Source organism: Myxocyprinus asiaticus, chromosome 6 (assembly GCF_019703515.2).
Source record: "Myxocyprinus asiaticus isolate MX2 ecotype Aquarium Trade chromosome 6, UBuf_Myxa_2, whole genome shotgun sequence".
NCBI classification, from domain to species: domain Eukaryota; kingdom Metazoa; phylum Chordata; class Actinopteri; order Cypriniformes; family Catostomidae; genus Myxocyprinus; species Myxocyprinus asiaticus.
The window spans coordinates 26,141,212-26,155,445 of NC_059349.1; the positions used below are offsets into that span (position 1 = coordinate 26,141,212).

Consider the following 14,234-nt stretch of genomic DNA (forward strand, 5'->3'; position numbering starts at 1 on the left):
ACATTTTCCATAAATGATCAGCTGATCACCAGGTGTGTCATCATAAGTGCAAGTCATTTAAAAGAGACAGGAGACATGGTGGGGATGTGACTAGACTGAGAAAATGTTATGTTCTTAGATTTGTGTGTATAATGGCTGAAGAATTTTTGACCTCAACATTTTTTATTATAAAAAAAGCTGTTGAAAAAAAAGCGCACACTCATTAAACATGTTCGAATTCAGTCATTTCTAAGACGGTAACCCTCAAGCTGTGAAACTCTCACGGGATTCACCCTATCCATACCACTAGAAGCAAATGAGCTCTTGCGAGAGTTTCTCCTCATGTACTGTACACTTTACGGTGTATTCAGCGTGCAAGCGGAGGAATCCAGGGGTGAATTCCTGTCGAAAGTGATCATCCCTATGCCCAACTCACTCTGAGGATGCATTAAATTGATTGAAAATAATTGAGAAATTACAGTAAAGGCATTTATAATGTTATAATTGACTAGTTCTTTATAAATAAATGATGTATTCTTCAAACATTCTGTTCATCCAAGAATCCTCTACTTGCGGCAATGCAACTGTTCGGCATATACTGTTCATTTACGCTGCTAGTTAAGGACATGTGAGGAGTATTTTTCTCAAATTAGAGACTCTGATGTACTTGTATTCTTGTTGTTGTGCATCTGGATTGTGCTTCTCTCTCTGTCCCGATTAGATCAAGTTTGTTTTATTCTTTTAAAACAGAAGTGCATGGAATAGGTTTCATCTCTCAAAAGAACAATAGATTGATGAATTTGAGGAGAAATATGTTTCTTTTTGGTTATTTTTAAAACTGAAATCTGACTTGCAAGTGTAAAGTAACTTTACTGTAAAGTAATTAAAAAAATGCAATACATCAGCTGGAAAAAGACACTATATTGTGATTTCCACACTTCATTAAGTAGCACAACCATTTTAACCGTTCTAACAAAAATAAATGTTACTTTAGTACTAAGTTAAAATATTAAATAATTTTTTAAGGATTATGTTACAAATTATTTTCTTAATAGACTGGAGTAATGGCAGCTGAAAATGGGGCTTTGCCATCATGGATAAAAATTTAATTTGAATATAAATAAAAACATAAATCACTTGTTTCAGATTATAGAGATTATATATTTGTAATCTATAACCACATTACACTTGAGAAATGAAAATTCTTGGTCGAAATTGAAAATTCTGAACACTTTTTTTTTTTTCTTCTCAAAAAAATCTACTCTATTTCCATTCATTTTAATGAATGGGCATTTGCTGTCTGCCACGCTAAACCACGCCCCCAGCATTGTGCATGTGTGTGTATGTCAAGACTGCAGAACAGACATTCTCGTTGAAGAATACCAATACAAACTGCTCGGCATTTATTTGTGCATTAAATTACACATACTGACTTTTCTATTTGTGGATGGTATTCTGAGCAAAGAAACCCATATATTTGGGCATTCTTCTGGTGCGTGGATTTGTAAATCCAGCGTTTGTGGATCTGTTGCATTCATGTGTGGATCGGTCGCTCGTGGATTCCCGTGTACATCTGTTGATCTGTTACGTGAATGTGTTCTGGCCACTCACGATGGTCAACATTGTGCAACCACAGATGCAGAAGATCCCACGCATTTATGTGTGGAACCCACAAAACTTTCATAGGCTATTTAGTGGAAAATAGGTAGAAATACTCTTTAATCCCCTAAAAAATTGAGTCAGTTTGAATGGGAATGCCGTTCCCCCAAGAAATTAAACCCCCCCCCCATTTCCAGCCTTGGGAATAGTTCACCCTAAAATGAAAATTCTCATCATTTACCCACCCTCATGCCATCCCAGATGTGTATGACTTTCTTTCTTCTATTGAACAAAAGCAAAGATTTTTTGATAAATATATAAACTCTGTAGGTCCACACAATGCAAGTGAATGGTGAACAGAACTTTTTTAAGGTCCAAAAAGCACATAAAGGCAGCATAAAAGCAAACCATATGACTTCAGCTGTTAAATCCATGTCTTCAGAAGCGAAATGATAGGTGTGGTGAGAAACAGATCAAAAGATTTAGTCCTTTTTTACTTTAAATCTCCACTTTCACTTCCACATTCTACTTCTTTTGTTTTTGGGGATTCGCATTCTTTAAGCATATCGCCACCTACTGGGCAGGGAGGAATATTTATAGTAAAAAAGGACTTAAATATTGATTCAGATTTTATGGATTTAACCACTGGAGTCATGTGGAGTACTTTTATGATGCCTTTATGTGCTTTTTTTATTTTTTATCTTCATTTGTGTTTAGTAGAAGAAAGAAAGTCATACTCATCTGGAATAGCATGAGGGTAAATGATGAGAGAATTTTCATTTTTGGGTGAACTATCCCTTTAACTTTGAGTGGTGCGCAATTAAGATTAAATTATGGGGGTTTACAGCACCTGAGGACCAGGCTTAAAGGCTCAGAGCAGTCAGTTGCAGTAGTAATGACAGATGCTGTCACTGCCACTAATGGGTTGAATAAAGGTGCATACTTGCATTTGCTAGAAAATTCTGTATGCAGAATGTTTGTGTTTGTGAGAGAGAAGGGGTATTTCTAAACACGCTGGATGCTAAAAGCGAGGGTTTTTTGAGTGGCCAATAAGAATGTAGCTTGTTTGATCATGTGATCAAAGAGTCGGAAGGAATGTGTGGACAGAATTAGGATAAGAGAGGACGAGAGTGAGGGGGGTTGAGAGAGAGAAGCAGAGTCATCTCAGCCTCAGTGTTTTTCTGAGAAGAGAGAGATTAAGAGACCAGCGCTGTAGACTTACTCTCAGCACCTCTTTTACATGATTGCATTTACTGAGGAATAGACACCTTGATAAAGGGCAAATATATTAACAGAGACGAGGACTGTAAAGATGTCATCTCAGCGCTCAGAGTATAGAGATCTGTGCTCAGTGCCACCCTCCGTGCCAGGCTTGGCATCGTCAACAACTGCCCAAGGCTGGAACTGGCAGCAGGGGCAACCAAGTAGTATGCAGTCCTCCACACTGTTGGAGGATGACAAGCAGGGCATTTCCACCAAGTTGACAGCACTCAGCCAGGAGGCAGAACAGTGGGTAACCATTCACCAGAGCAACAGAGGTGGCAAGAATTTGGGTAGTACGACAGAAATCCCCACAAGCCTCTCATCCTCTCCATCACCCATGTCGCCAGGGAAACCCCTTTCCACCAATGAGGTGACACCAAGATCCAATGGGTCACAGAGTGCCATCTCGGCGTCTTCAGACTTACACAAGCCAGACAGCGATTGGGGTTTGCCTCCCAGCATTAAGACAGGCCCTGCACCAAACTATTGCGTGATTGGTGTCGTGAATGACAGCTACATGGAGGGCACGGTTGAAGGTAAAACAGGGACACACTCACCTGCGTGCACATTCCCCATGCAGAACAGAGTGGTCCAGCGCACAATGTTAGACAGTACCCGCCTGACCGTGCCTGCTAGCCTCCAACTGCTTGATAAATATCCAAGCAAGGACGTACCGCCTCTTCAAACTGCTGTCAAATGCTTCACCATAGAGGACAAACAGAGCTTTCTGTCAAACACAAATATCCCATCAGACCCTACTACTAAGAAAGAGCAACCTACAGGAGCACCATTTAATCCTGACAGGACACAATTACTTCCTCAGCCATCGGAAAGTGGGAAGGCTGGTCCATCCCTCACTTTCAGTGGCACTCAGCCACCAGGGATCTGTAATGGTAGGTGAGATCTAATGCTGTGACCTCCATGGTGTTGAATCATAGGGTTGATTGGTGGATTATGTGGTTTTGGATTGGTCACTGGATTACTGCATGGTTACTAGTCCTTATGCACCAACAGATGTTTAATGTAGTTGATGTTTCTTTATATAGTTTGACAGAGTTGAACATTATGTGGGTGCTTTAAAGCCATCCTTGTAATTGCCATCCTAGTAATTTTGTTTTTTATGGCAAACACATCCTCACAGATGGTCCCTTGAAGAGGGTTGCCGTTAGAAAAGAATGCATTAAAAATTTGTCATAATTTACTCACCTTCATGTTGTTCCAAACATGTATGGCTTACTTTCTTCCATGGGACAAAAAAGGAGATGTTAGGCAGAATTGTAAGGACTGTCAGTCTCAGTCACCATTCAGTATAATTGCATCTTTTTTTCCTTACAATAAAAGTTAATAGTGACTGAGACTGAACAATATAAGGGTATGTAAATAATGATAATTTTCAGTTTGGGTGAAATATCATTTTGAAAACATTTTCCTTTCTTTCTTTATTATTTATTTATTTACTCATTTGTTAATTTATGGTTATTTTATTACAACGCTTTCCTTACCCCAGCAGATAGTTGTCTATTTTTGTCCTGTGAATGTGTGTGCATGTGGTATTACTGTAGCACACTACATGAAGACAGATTGCCAGATACAGAGGTAGAGGAATGAAAATTAGATAGACAGGAAGATGGATACGATGGATACGTGTGTGCAGCTGAGTGCCTGGAGAAATACACAAAAATATCAACAGCACAAACATTGTATATCCTTTGTCATAGCCTATTTTTGTTATATTGAGATGAGTAATGACACAAACATACCTCAGTATGTTATTATTTATTTATCGATACTATAGCTGTGTAAAGTGCTTCATCGAAGGGGATATTCGTATAGAGGATAAAGCAGAGCTTTAAAATTCAGGTGTATTTCTTATAAAAGGAAACAGAAATCATGTTTTCCGATCAACCTAAATTTAACAATAACTCTCAATTTAACATAAGTTTCACAATGTGTATTTTTTGTTTCAGGAACAGTGCTTTTTCTTTCTGTCTGTCTCTCTCTCTCTCTCTCTCTCTCTCTCTCTCACTCACTCACTCACTCACACACACACACAGTCTTTGGTGTTTCAGTGTTCCGTTGGCCATTGATTTTTCACTATGTGGGGAGAATGGTGCCAGGTTACGTAAGGCATCCAGGCTGACAATGTGCTTTTCTGTCTGTCCGCTCAAGGCACTGTCAATTCCAGTGCCCTTTTCCATGACCTCTCATGCTCTTCTCCTCCCATTCTTATTATCAGAATGTACTGTGGCAGGGGCATGCCTTATTGTTAAACATAAAATGGAACTGACTGTTATTTTATGTCCCAAATACACCTATTAATGCAACCTACAAATAATAGTCCTGTAACATTTAACATGCAAACTAACTGCGTGAATGCACATATTTGTGCATATATGTGTGTGTGTGTATATATATATATATATATATATATATATATATTTATATACAGTGCATCCGGAAAGTATTCACAGCGCTTCACTTTTTCCACATTTTGTCACAGCCTTATTCCAAAATGGATTAAATTCATTATTTTCCTCAAAATTCTACAAACAATACCCCATAATGACAACATGAAAGAAGTTTGTTTGAAATCTTTGCAAATTTATTAAAAATAAAAAACGAAAAAAATCACATGTACATAAGTATTCACAGCCTTTGCCATGACACTCAAAATTGAGCTCAGGTGCATCCTGTTTCCACTGATCATCCTTGAGATGTTTCTACAACTTGATTGGAGTCCACCTGTGGTAAATTTAGTTGATTGGACATGATTTGGAAAGGCACACACCTGTCTATATAAGGTCCCACAGTTAACAGTGCATGTCAGAGCACAAACCAAGCCATGAAGTCCAAGGAGTTGTCTGTAGACCTCCAAGACAGGATTGTATTGAGGCACAGATCTGGAGAAGGGTACAGAAACATTTCTGCAGCATTGAAGGTCCCAATGAGCACAGTGGCCTCCATCATCCGTAAATGGAAGAAGTTTGGAACCACCAGGACTCTTCCTAGAGCTGGCCGCCTGGCCAAACTGAGTGATCGGGGAGAAGGGCCTTAGTCAGGGAGGTGACTAAGAACCCGATGGTCACTATGACAGAGCTCCAGCATTTCTCTGTGGAGAGAGCAGAACCTTCCAGAAGAACAACCATCTCTGTAGCACTCCACCAATCAGGCCTGTATGGTAGAGTGGCCAGACGGAAGTCACTCCTCAGTAAAAGGCACATGACAGCCTGCCTGGGGTTTGCCAAAAGACACCTGAAGGACTCTCAGACCATGAGAAACAAAGATTGAACTCTTTGGCCTGAATGGCAAGCGTCATGTCTGGAGGAAACCAGGCACCGCTCATCACCTGGCCAATACCATCCCTACATTGAAGCATGGTGGTGGCAGCATCATGCTGTGGGGATGTTTTTCAGCGGCAGGAACTGGGAGACTAGTCAGGATCGAGGGAAAGATGAATGCAGCAATGTACAGAGACATCCTTGATGAAAACCTGCTCCAGAGCGCTCTGGACCTCATACTAGGGCGAAGGTTCATCTTCCAACAGGACAACAACCCTAAGCACACAGCCAATATAACAAAGGAGTGGCTCCGGGACAACTCTGTGAATGTCCTTGTGGCCCAGCCAGAGCTCAGACTTGAACCCGATTGAACATCTCTGGAGAGATCTGAAAATGGCTGTGCACCGACGCTCCCCATCAAACCTGATGGAGCTTGAGAGGTCCTGCAAAGAAGAATGGGAGAAACTGCCCAAAAATAGGTGTGCCAAGCTTGTAGCATCATACTCAAAACTTGAGGCTGTAATTGGTGCCAAAGGTGCTTCAACAAAGTATTGAGCAAAGGCTGTGAATACTTATATTCATGTGATTTGTTTTTTTTTTTTGTTTTTTTTCGTTTTTTATTTTTAATAAATTTGCAAAGATTTCAAACAAACTTCTTTCATGTTGTCATTATGGGGTATTGTTTGTAGAATTTTGAGGAAAATAATGAATTTAATCCATTTTGGAATAAGGCTATAACATAACAAAATGTGGAAAAAGTGAAGCGCTGTGAATACTTTCCGGATGCACTGTATATATATATATAAGGCTACAGTTGAATATACAGTTGAAGTCAGAAGTTTACATACACCTTAGCCAAATACATTTAAACTCAGTTTTTCACAATTCCTCACATTCAGTTGTAGAAAACATTCCCTGTCTTAGGTCAGTTAGGATCACAATTTATTTTAATAATATAGAATAATAGCAGAGATAATTATTTATTTCAGCTTTTATTTCTTTTATCACATTCCCAGTGGGTCAGAAGTTTACATACAATTTGTTAGTATTTGGCAGCATTGCCTTTAAATTGTTTAACTTGGGTCAAACATTTTGGGTAGCCTTCCACAAGCTTCTCACAATAATTTGCTGGAATTTTGGCCCATTCCTCCAGACAAAACTGGTGTAACTGAGTCAGTTTTGTAGGCCTCCTTGCTAGCACACACTTTTGCAGTTCTGCCCACAAATTTTCTGTCAGATTGAGGTCAGGGCTTTGTGATGGCCACTCCAATACCTTGACTTTGTTGTCCTTAAGCCATTTTGCCACAACTTTGGAGGTATGCTTGGGGTCATTGTCCATTTGGAAGACCCATTTGCGACAGAGCTTTAACTTCCTGGCTGATGTCTTGAGATGTTTCTTCAATATATCCACATAATTTTCCTTCCTCATGATGCCATCTATTTTGTGAAGTGCACCAGTCCCTCCTGCTGCAAAGCACCCCCACAACATGATGCTGCCACCCCCATGCTTCACGGTTGGGATGGTGTTCTTCAGCTTGCAAGCCTCACCCTTTTTCCTCCAAACATAACGATGATCATTATGGCCAAAAAGTTACATTTTTGTTTCATCAGACCAGAGGAAATTTTTCCAAAATGTAAGATTTTTGTCCCCATGTGTGCTTGCAAACTGTAGTCTGGCTTTTTAATGGTGGTTTTTGAACATTGGATTTTTCCTTGCTGAGCAGCCTTTCAGGTTATGTCGATATAGGACTTGTTTTACTGTGGATATAGATACTTGTCTACCTGTTTCCTCCAGCATCTTCATAAGGTCCTTTGCTGTTGTTCTGGGATTGATTTACACTTTTCGCACCAAACTATGTTCATCTCTAGGAGACAGAATGCGTCTCCATCCTGAGCGGTATGATTGCCGCGTGGTCCCATGGTGTTTATACTTGCGTACTATTGTTGTACAGATGAACATGGTACCTTCAGGCATTCGGAAATTGCTCCCAAGGATGAACCAGACTTGTGGAGGTCCACAGATTTTCTTTCTGAGGTCTGGGCTGACTTATTTTGATTTTCCCATGATGTCAAGCAAAGATGCACTGATTTTGAAGGTAGGCCTTAAAATACATCCACAGGTATACCTCCAATTGACTCCAATTAGCCAATTATCCTATCAGAAGCTAATTGGCTAATTGCCTAAAGGCTTGACATAATTTTCTGGAATTTTCCAAGCTGCTTAAAGGCACAGTTAACTTGGTGAATGTAAACTTCTGACCCCCTGGAATTGTGATATAGTCAATTAAAAGTGAAACAATCTGTCTGTAAACAAATGTTGAAAAATTACTCGTGTCATGCACAAAGTAGATGTCCTAAACGACTTGCCAAAACTATAGTTTGCTAATATGAAATCTGTGGAGTGGTTAAAAAAAATTTGTTTTAATGACTTCAACCTAAGTGTATGTAAACTTCTGACTTCAACTTTTTCTGTTCACATAAGAACTTCTGTATGCAATTATTAGTGAATGAGTCCCAGTAATACTTAAAATGAAAATTTATCATAATTGCAAGTATACTTTAACTTGATTAAATATGGAAGTTGTAAATGTGTCTTTTCAAAGTGAAAGAAGATAAGAAAATGGAGAAGGTGGATACTTCCCCAAAGATGGACAACATCAACATGATAGAGAAGCAAGACAAGCCTAAGAAGATGGAGAATACTGACCACCTGGACAAGAAAGAGGACACCACAAAGAAAATGGACAGTGTGAACAAGACTCAGAGTGAGCAGATCATCAAAGATGAAAAGAAAGCAGAGAATAAGGAGAAACAGGATAATAAAGCAGAGAAGACTGAGAAGGTTGAGAAAGTGGACAAACCTGAGAAGACAAACAAGGAAAAAGAAGAGAAGAAAGAGAATGGAGAAAAAGTTGACAAGACAGCTAAAGCTGAGAAGAATGCAAAGGCTGCTAAAGGGACCACAAAGTCCCCAACAGCTAATGGGAGTAAAGACATCACCAGCCTTGACAGTAAGACTAATGTAAGTCTGAAAATACAGCGGCATTTTAACATCCATCTGATATTCTTCTATGATTTAAACTACCATATGTATGAATTCATGTGAAAAAGAAGTGCTTGCTCTAATTTTTCCATTTTTAGAAAAATTAAAGACCAGTTACCTAATCTCACAGCATTTTTTATGATTTATGAACAATCTTAACGATCATCGCTGCTACCTTGCTTTTGTCATGCTCCCATGTTTGCATATAGTTTTTATTTTGTGCTTTTTGCAAATACACGCACAGCCTTCAGTTGGGTCAACCAAACAAAGCTCAGCAAGACCAAACTCGCTGTCCACTGGACACATTTCTGGTGCCTCCAAACGCACATCCCCCACCGCCAACTCGACCAATAAAAAAAGCCCTATGCCTAAGGCAACAACCCCTACTTCTGGCACCAAGAAAACCCCCACCACCACATCTTCTCTTGATGCTAAGGCCAAGGTGAGTTAATCCCATTTTTCCCCATCTGTCCTTTGGCATCCAATCTAATCCATAAGGGAGGCCATTTGCAACCTTCCCTTTTACGCATCTCTTCCCTTAAAATCACTTGCTGTCTGTGTACAATTGTCCAAGTGTTCCTACAATGGAACGTCCTGGTTACTTTCATAACCTCCGTTCCCTGATAGAGGGAACGCAATGTTATGTCGATGTAGTGACACTAGGGGTCACTCTTGGGAGCCCCAAACACCTCTGCTTTTTTGAAAAAAGGCCAATGAGAATTGGCGAGTGGAATTTGCATGCCACTCCCCCGGACATACGGGTATAAAAGGAGCTGGTATGCAGGTTTTGTGCTGAGGAGCCGAGACCAGGTCCCGGCCATTTCAGCAAGTAGTTCAGCGTTGTGGCCAGAGGGACACATCAGGGAACCATCCCTCCATCAGGGAACGGAGGTTACGAAAGTAACCAGGACGTTCCCTATCTGTCACTCACTCGACGTTGTGTCGATGTAGTGACACTATAGGTCCCTATACAAAATGCCACAACTAGCTGAACTGTGTTGCGTGAACTGGCGATGTGTGACTGGCAGACTGCTGTGTGCCTCGTAGCCAGCGCACCAGGCCATCACGTAACCTCCCCTAATGCTCTTATGAGCGTCAAACGGTCCATCAGGAACAAGTCGACTGCCCAACTATAGGGAGAGGCTAGCCCAGCCGAGGCCTCTTTTCCCTCACTTTTCTCCCCAAAAAGAGTGGAATTTGTTAACTGATTGGGAGCCATAAATGTCTGCGTCAGGGGGTGTCCCTCCCAAGGGGAAGACACCGCGGAGACCACACCCCGCCCAAACGGGGGGGGGGGGTATTTTGAGTGGAATACATCACATGGTCTTACTGAGTCTTGTCGGAAATATGTCATGCGGAGAGGTTCCACAGTAGGTCCTACCCAAAGGGGGAGGAGTTTCTACAAAGCATGGCGACCGGGGGCAGAGGGGCCCCTGCCCAAGGAAGACGCAGTTTACCGACAGGGAAACGATTTTGCGGAAAATATCACATGGGGTTTCCTTTGGGGGAACCAACACATGCGGAGCACCTACCTCAGAACAGGGCCTCATTAGCGCACTTACTGAGCCGGCAGTGAGTTTCTCCGCAAACTCAACTGCCACAGGGCTAAGGAGGAAAGTCATCCAGGGATCACAGTCTGTGAACACTACTGGGAGTCAAGAGCACACGTCTTCCCCTCAAGGGAGGGGAAAGTCACTATGCGCAAGCAGGACACCCGGCCAGTTGTCCCAGAACTTACCTGCTCATGCCTGCCACTACTCGGGACAAGACCGGCTCAACCCGGAGATTGTAGAACCTCGCAAAGGTGTTGGGTGCTGCCCAGCCCGCTGCTCTGCAGATGTCTGCCAAAGAGGCGCCACTGGCCAGGGCTCAGGAGGCCACCACACTCCTGGTAGAGTGGGCTCATAACCCCACAGGGGTGGCACATCCTGAGCCTGATATGCCACCGTGATGGTGTCAATGACCCAGTGGGCTATCCTCTGTTTGGAGACAGCGCTTCCTTTCCGCTGTCCACCAAAGCAGACAAAGAGCTGCTCGGAGCTTCTAAAGCTCTGCATGCGATCCAGATAGATGTGTAAAGCTCACACCGGACACAGCAACGCCAAGGCTGGGTCTGCTTCCTCCTTGCAGGTTCACCACCTGATCCCTAAAAGGGGTCGTGGGAACCTTGGGCATATAGCCCAGTCGGGGTCTCAGGATCACATGAGAGTAACCCAGACCAAACTCCAGGCATGATTTCCTGACAGAGAACGCCGGCAGGTCCCCTACCCTCTGATGGAAGTGAGCTCAGTCAGGAGGGCAGTCTTCAAAGAGAGTGCCTTAGGCTCAGCTGACTCCAAGGGCTCAAAGGGAGCTCCCCGTAGACCCTGAAGGACTACATAGAGGTCCCACGGGGGGACGCGGCATGGTTTAGAGGGATTCAACCTCCTGGCACCTCTCAGGAGCCTGATGATCAAGTCGTGTTTCCCCAAATACTTACTCACTGCATTGTAATGCGCCGAAATAGTGGCTTCATACACCTTCAAGGTGGAGGGTGACAGCCGCCCTTCCAGCCTCTCCTGCAGGAAGGAAAGCACTGACCCAACTGCGCATCTCTGGGGGTCTTCGCGTCGGGAAGAACACCACTTAGCAAACAGATGCCACTTCAAGGCATACAGGCACCTCGTAGAGGGAGCCCTAGCCTGAGGGATTGTGTCAACCAGTGGTAGGCCATTTGTCTTCCGCATCCCATCCAGGGGCCAGACGTGGAAATTCCAGAGGTCTGGTTGCGGGTGCCAGATGGTGCCCCATCCCTGAGAAAGAAGGTCCTTCCTCAGGGGAATTCACCAGGAGGGGGGCTGTCACGAGGAGCGTGAGATCCGAGAATCACGTCTGGGTGGGCCAGTAGGGTGCTACTAGGATGACCTGCTCCTCATCCTCCCTGACCTTGCACAGGGTCTGTGCAAGTAGACTCACTGAGGGAAGTGTGTATTTGCGTAGTCCAGGGGGCCAGCTGTGTGCCAGCGCATCTATACCGAGGGGTGCCTATCAGGGCGTATCAGAGCGGGCAGTGGGAGGATTCCCGGGAAGCAAACAAGTCTACCTGTGCTCGACCGTATCGACTCCAAATCAGCTGGACCACCTGAGTGTGGAGTCTCCACTCTCCCTTGAGGGTAACCTGACATGGCAGCGCATCCGCTGTGGTGTTGAGGTCGCCCGGGATGTGAGTGGCTCATAGCGACTTGAGGCGATGCTGACTCCAGAGGAGGAGACAGCGGGCAATTCTGACATGCAATGGGAGCGTAGACCGCCTTGGCGGTTGATGTATGCTACCGATGCTGTGTTGTCCGTCCGGACCAACACGTGCTTGCCCTGGATCAACGGCAGAAACCTCCGTAGGGCGAGCAGTACTGCCAACAACTCTAGGCAGTTGATGTGCCAACACAGCCGCGGGCCAGTCCAGGAGCCGGCGGCTGTGTGCCCCTTGCATACGGTGCCCCAGCCCATCTTGGAGGCGTCTGTTGTAACCACGACATGCCTGGAGACCTGCTCTAGGGGAACCCCTGCCCATAGAAATGCAAGGTCGGTCCATGGGCTGAAGAGGTAGCGACAGATCGGCGTGATTGCCATGCGATGTGTCCCATGGCGCCATGCCCATCTCGGGACTCGAGTCTGAAGCCAGTGCCGAAGCGGCCTCATATGCATCAACCCGAGCGGTGTGGCCACAGCTGAGGATGCCATATGCCCCAGGAGCCTCTGAAAAAGTTTCAGTGGAACCGCTGTTCTCCGTCTGAATGCCTTCAGACAGTTCAGCACCAACTGTGCACGCTCGTTCGTGAGTCCAACTCCAGACCGAGAAAAGAGATGCTCTGAACCGGGGAGAGCTTGCTCTTTTCCCAGTTGACCCGAAGCCCCAGTCGGCTGAGGTGCCGAAGCATGAGGTCCCTGTGTGCACACAGCAACTCTCGAAAGTGAGCTAGGATTAGACAGTCATCGATATAGTTTAGGATGCGGATGCCCACTTCCCTTAACGGGGCAAGGGCAGCCTCTGCGACCTTCGTGAAGACGCGAGGGGACAAGGATAGGCCGAAGGGGAGGACCTTGTACTGGTACGCGTGTCCTACGAAGGCAAACCGCAGGAAGGGTCTGTGTCGAGGTGGGACCGAGACGTGAAAGTACGCGTCCTTCAGGTCTACCGCCGTGAACCAATCTTGATGCCGGACGATCGCTAGAATGTGTTTTTACGTCAGAATCTTGAACGGGAGTCTGTGCAAAGCCCGGTTCAGTACTTGCAGGTCCAGGATTGGTCGCAACCCACTGCCTTTCTTCAGTACAATGAAGAAAGAGCTGTAGAACCCTTTCTTCATCTCGGCTGGAGGGACAGGCTCTATCGCACCCTTTCGCAGAAGGGTAGCGATCTCCGCACGCAAGGTAGCGGCATTCTCGCCGCTGAACCTGGGCGGGTGCCTGGCGAACTGAATCGCGTAGCCGAGTCGAACGGTCCGGGTCAGTCATCGCGACTGGTTGGAAAGCGCGAGCCGTGCGCCCAAACTCCAGGCGAGGGGGACCAAGGGAAAGATCACGTCAGACGGACCGGCGGTGGGGCCTCGTGGCCCTGCTGAGTCCAGGGACATTGAAGCACTTACCTGGCTCCTGCCGCCCACCATAAGATTGGTCGAGGAGGGGGGAGGAGGAATCTCGTCCCCGTAGTCCACTGGAACCAGTCCCGTGTGGGCGTTTGTGCCACAGCTGGGCGCACAGGGGCGGGGGGTCCGCCACTGGAGCGCCATACCTGCCAAAATGGGACGGTTGATGGTGGTCATGACGACAGCCATGCGCACCGGATATGTGACCCAGGAGACAAGGGAACCATTCTTTTGTCAGGCTTTTGGGTGCCGCAGCCTCCTGGGCATGCGGTGACAAAAGATTCTCCTTCCGTCCCTCCATCGGGGATGGAGTGGTCTGTCGACCAGCCCTAGAGAAGTAGATCTCCTCGCCTCTGTGTTGCCCTTCTCGGGGGTGCTTCGAAGCCTTCCTCGGGTTCTTAGCGGCCGGCCGCGAGACGGGTGGCGTCTGCTTCCTGCGGAGGGCTC

General features: G+C 45.1%; 1 protein-coding gene across 6 annotated transcripts in view; it reads left to right on the forward strand.

Moving 5' to 3' along the window:
• Positions 1-14,234, forward strand: part of LOC127442838 (microtubule-associated protein 4-like) — a 76,112-nt gene that overhangs the window by 39,358 nt on the left and 22,520 nt on the right. For 4 of the 6 annotated variants that reach the window (XM_051701060.1, XM_051701058.1, XM_051701063.1 and 1 more), the window contains 2 exons: positions 8,723-9,141; positions 9,407-9,604. In XM_051701060.1, the coding sequence (XP_051557020.1) occupies positions 8,723-9,141; positions 9,407-9,604 (617 nt within the window). Of the gene's footprint in view, positions 1-2,773; positions 3,735-8,722; positions 9,142-9,406; positions 9,605-14,234 lie in introns of those variants that run through there. The other 2 variants (XM_051701062.1, XM_051701061.1) reach the window with 2 other exon arrangements.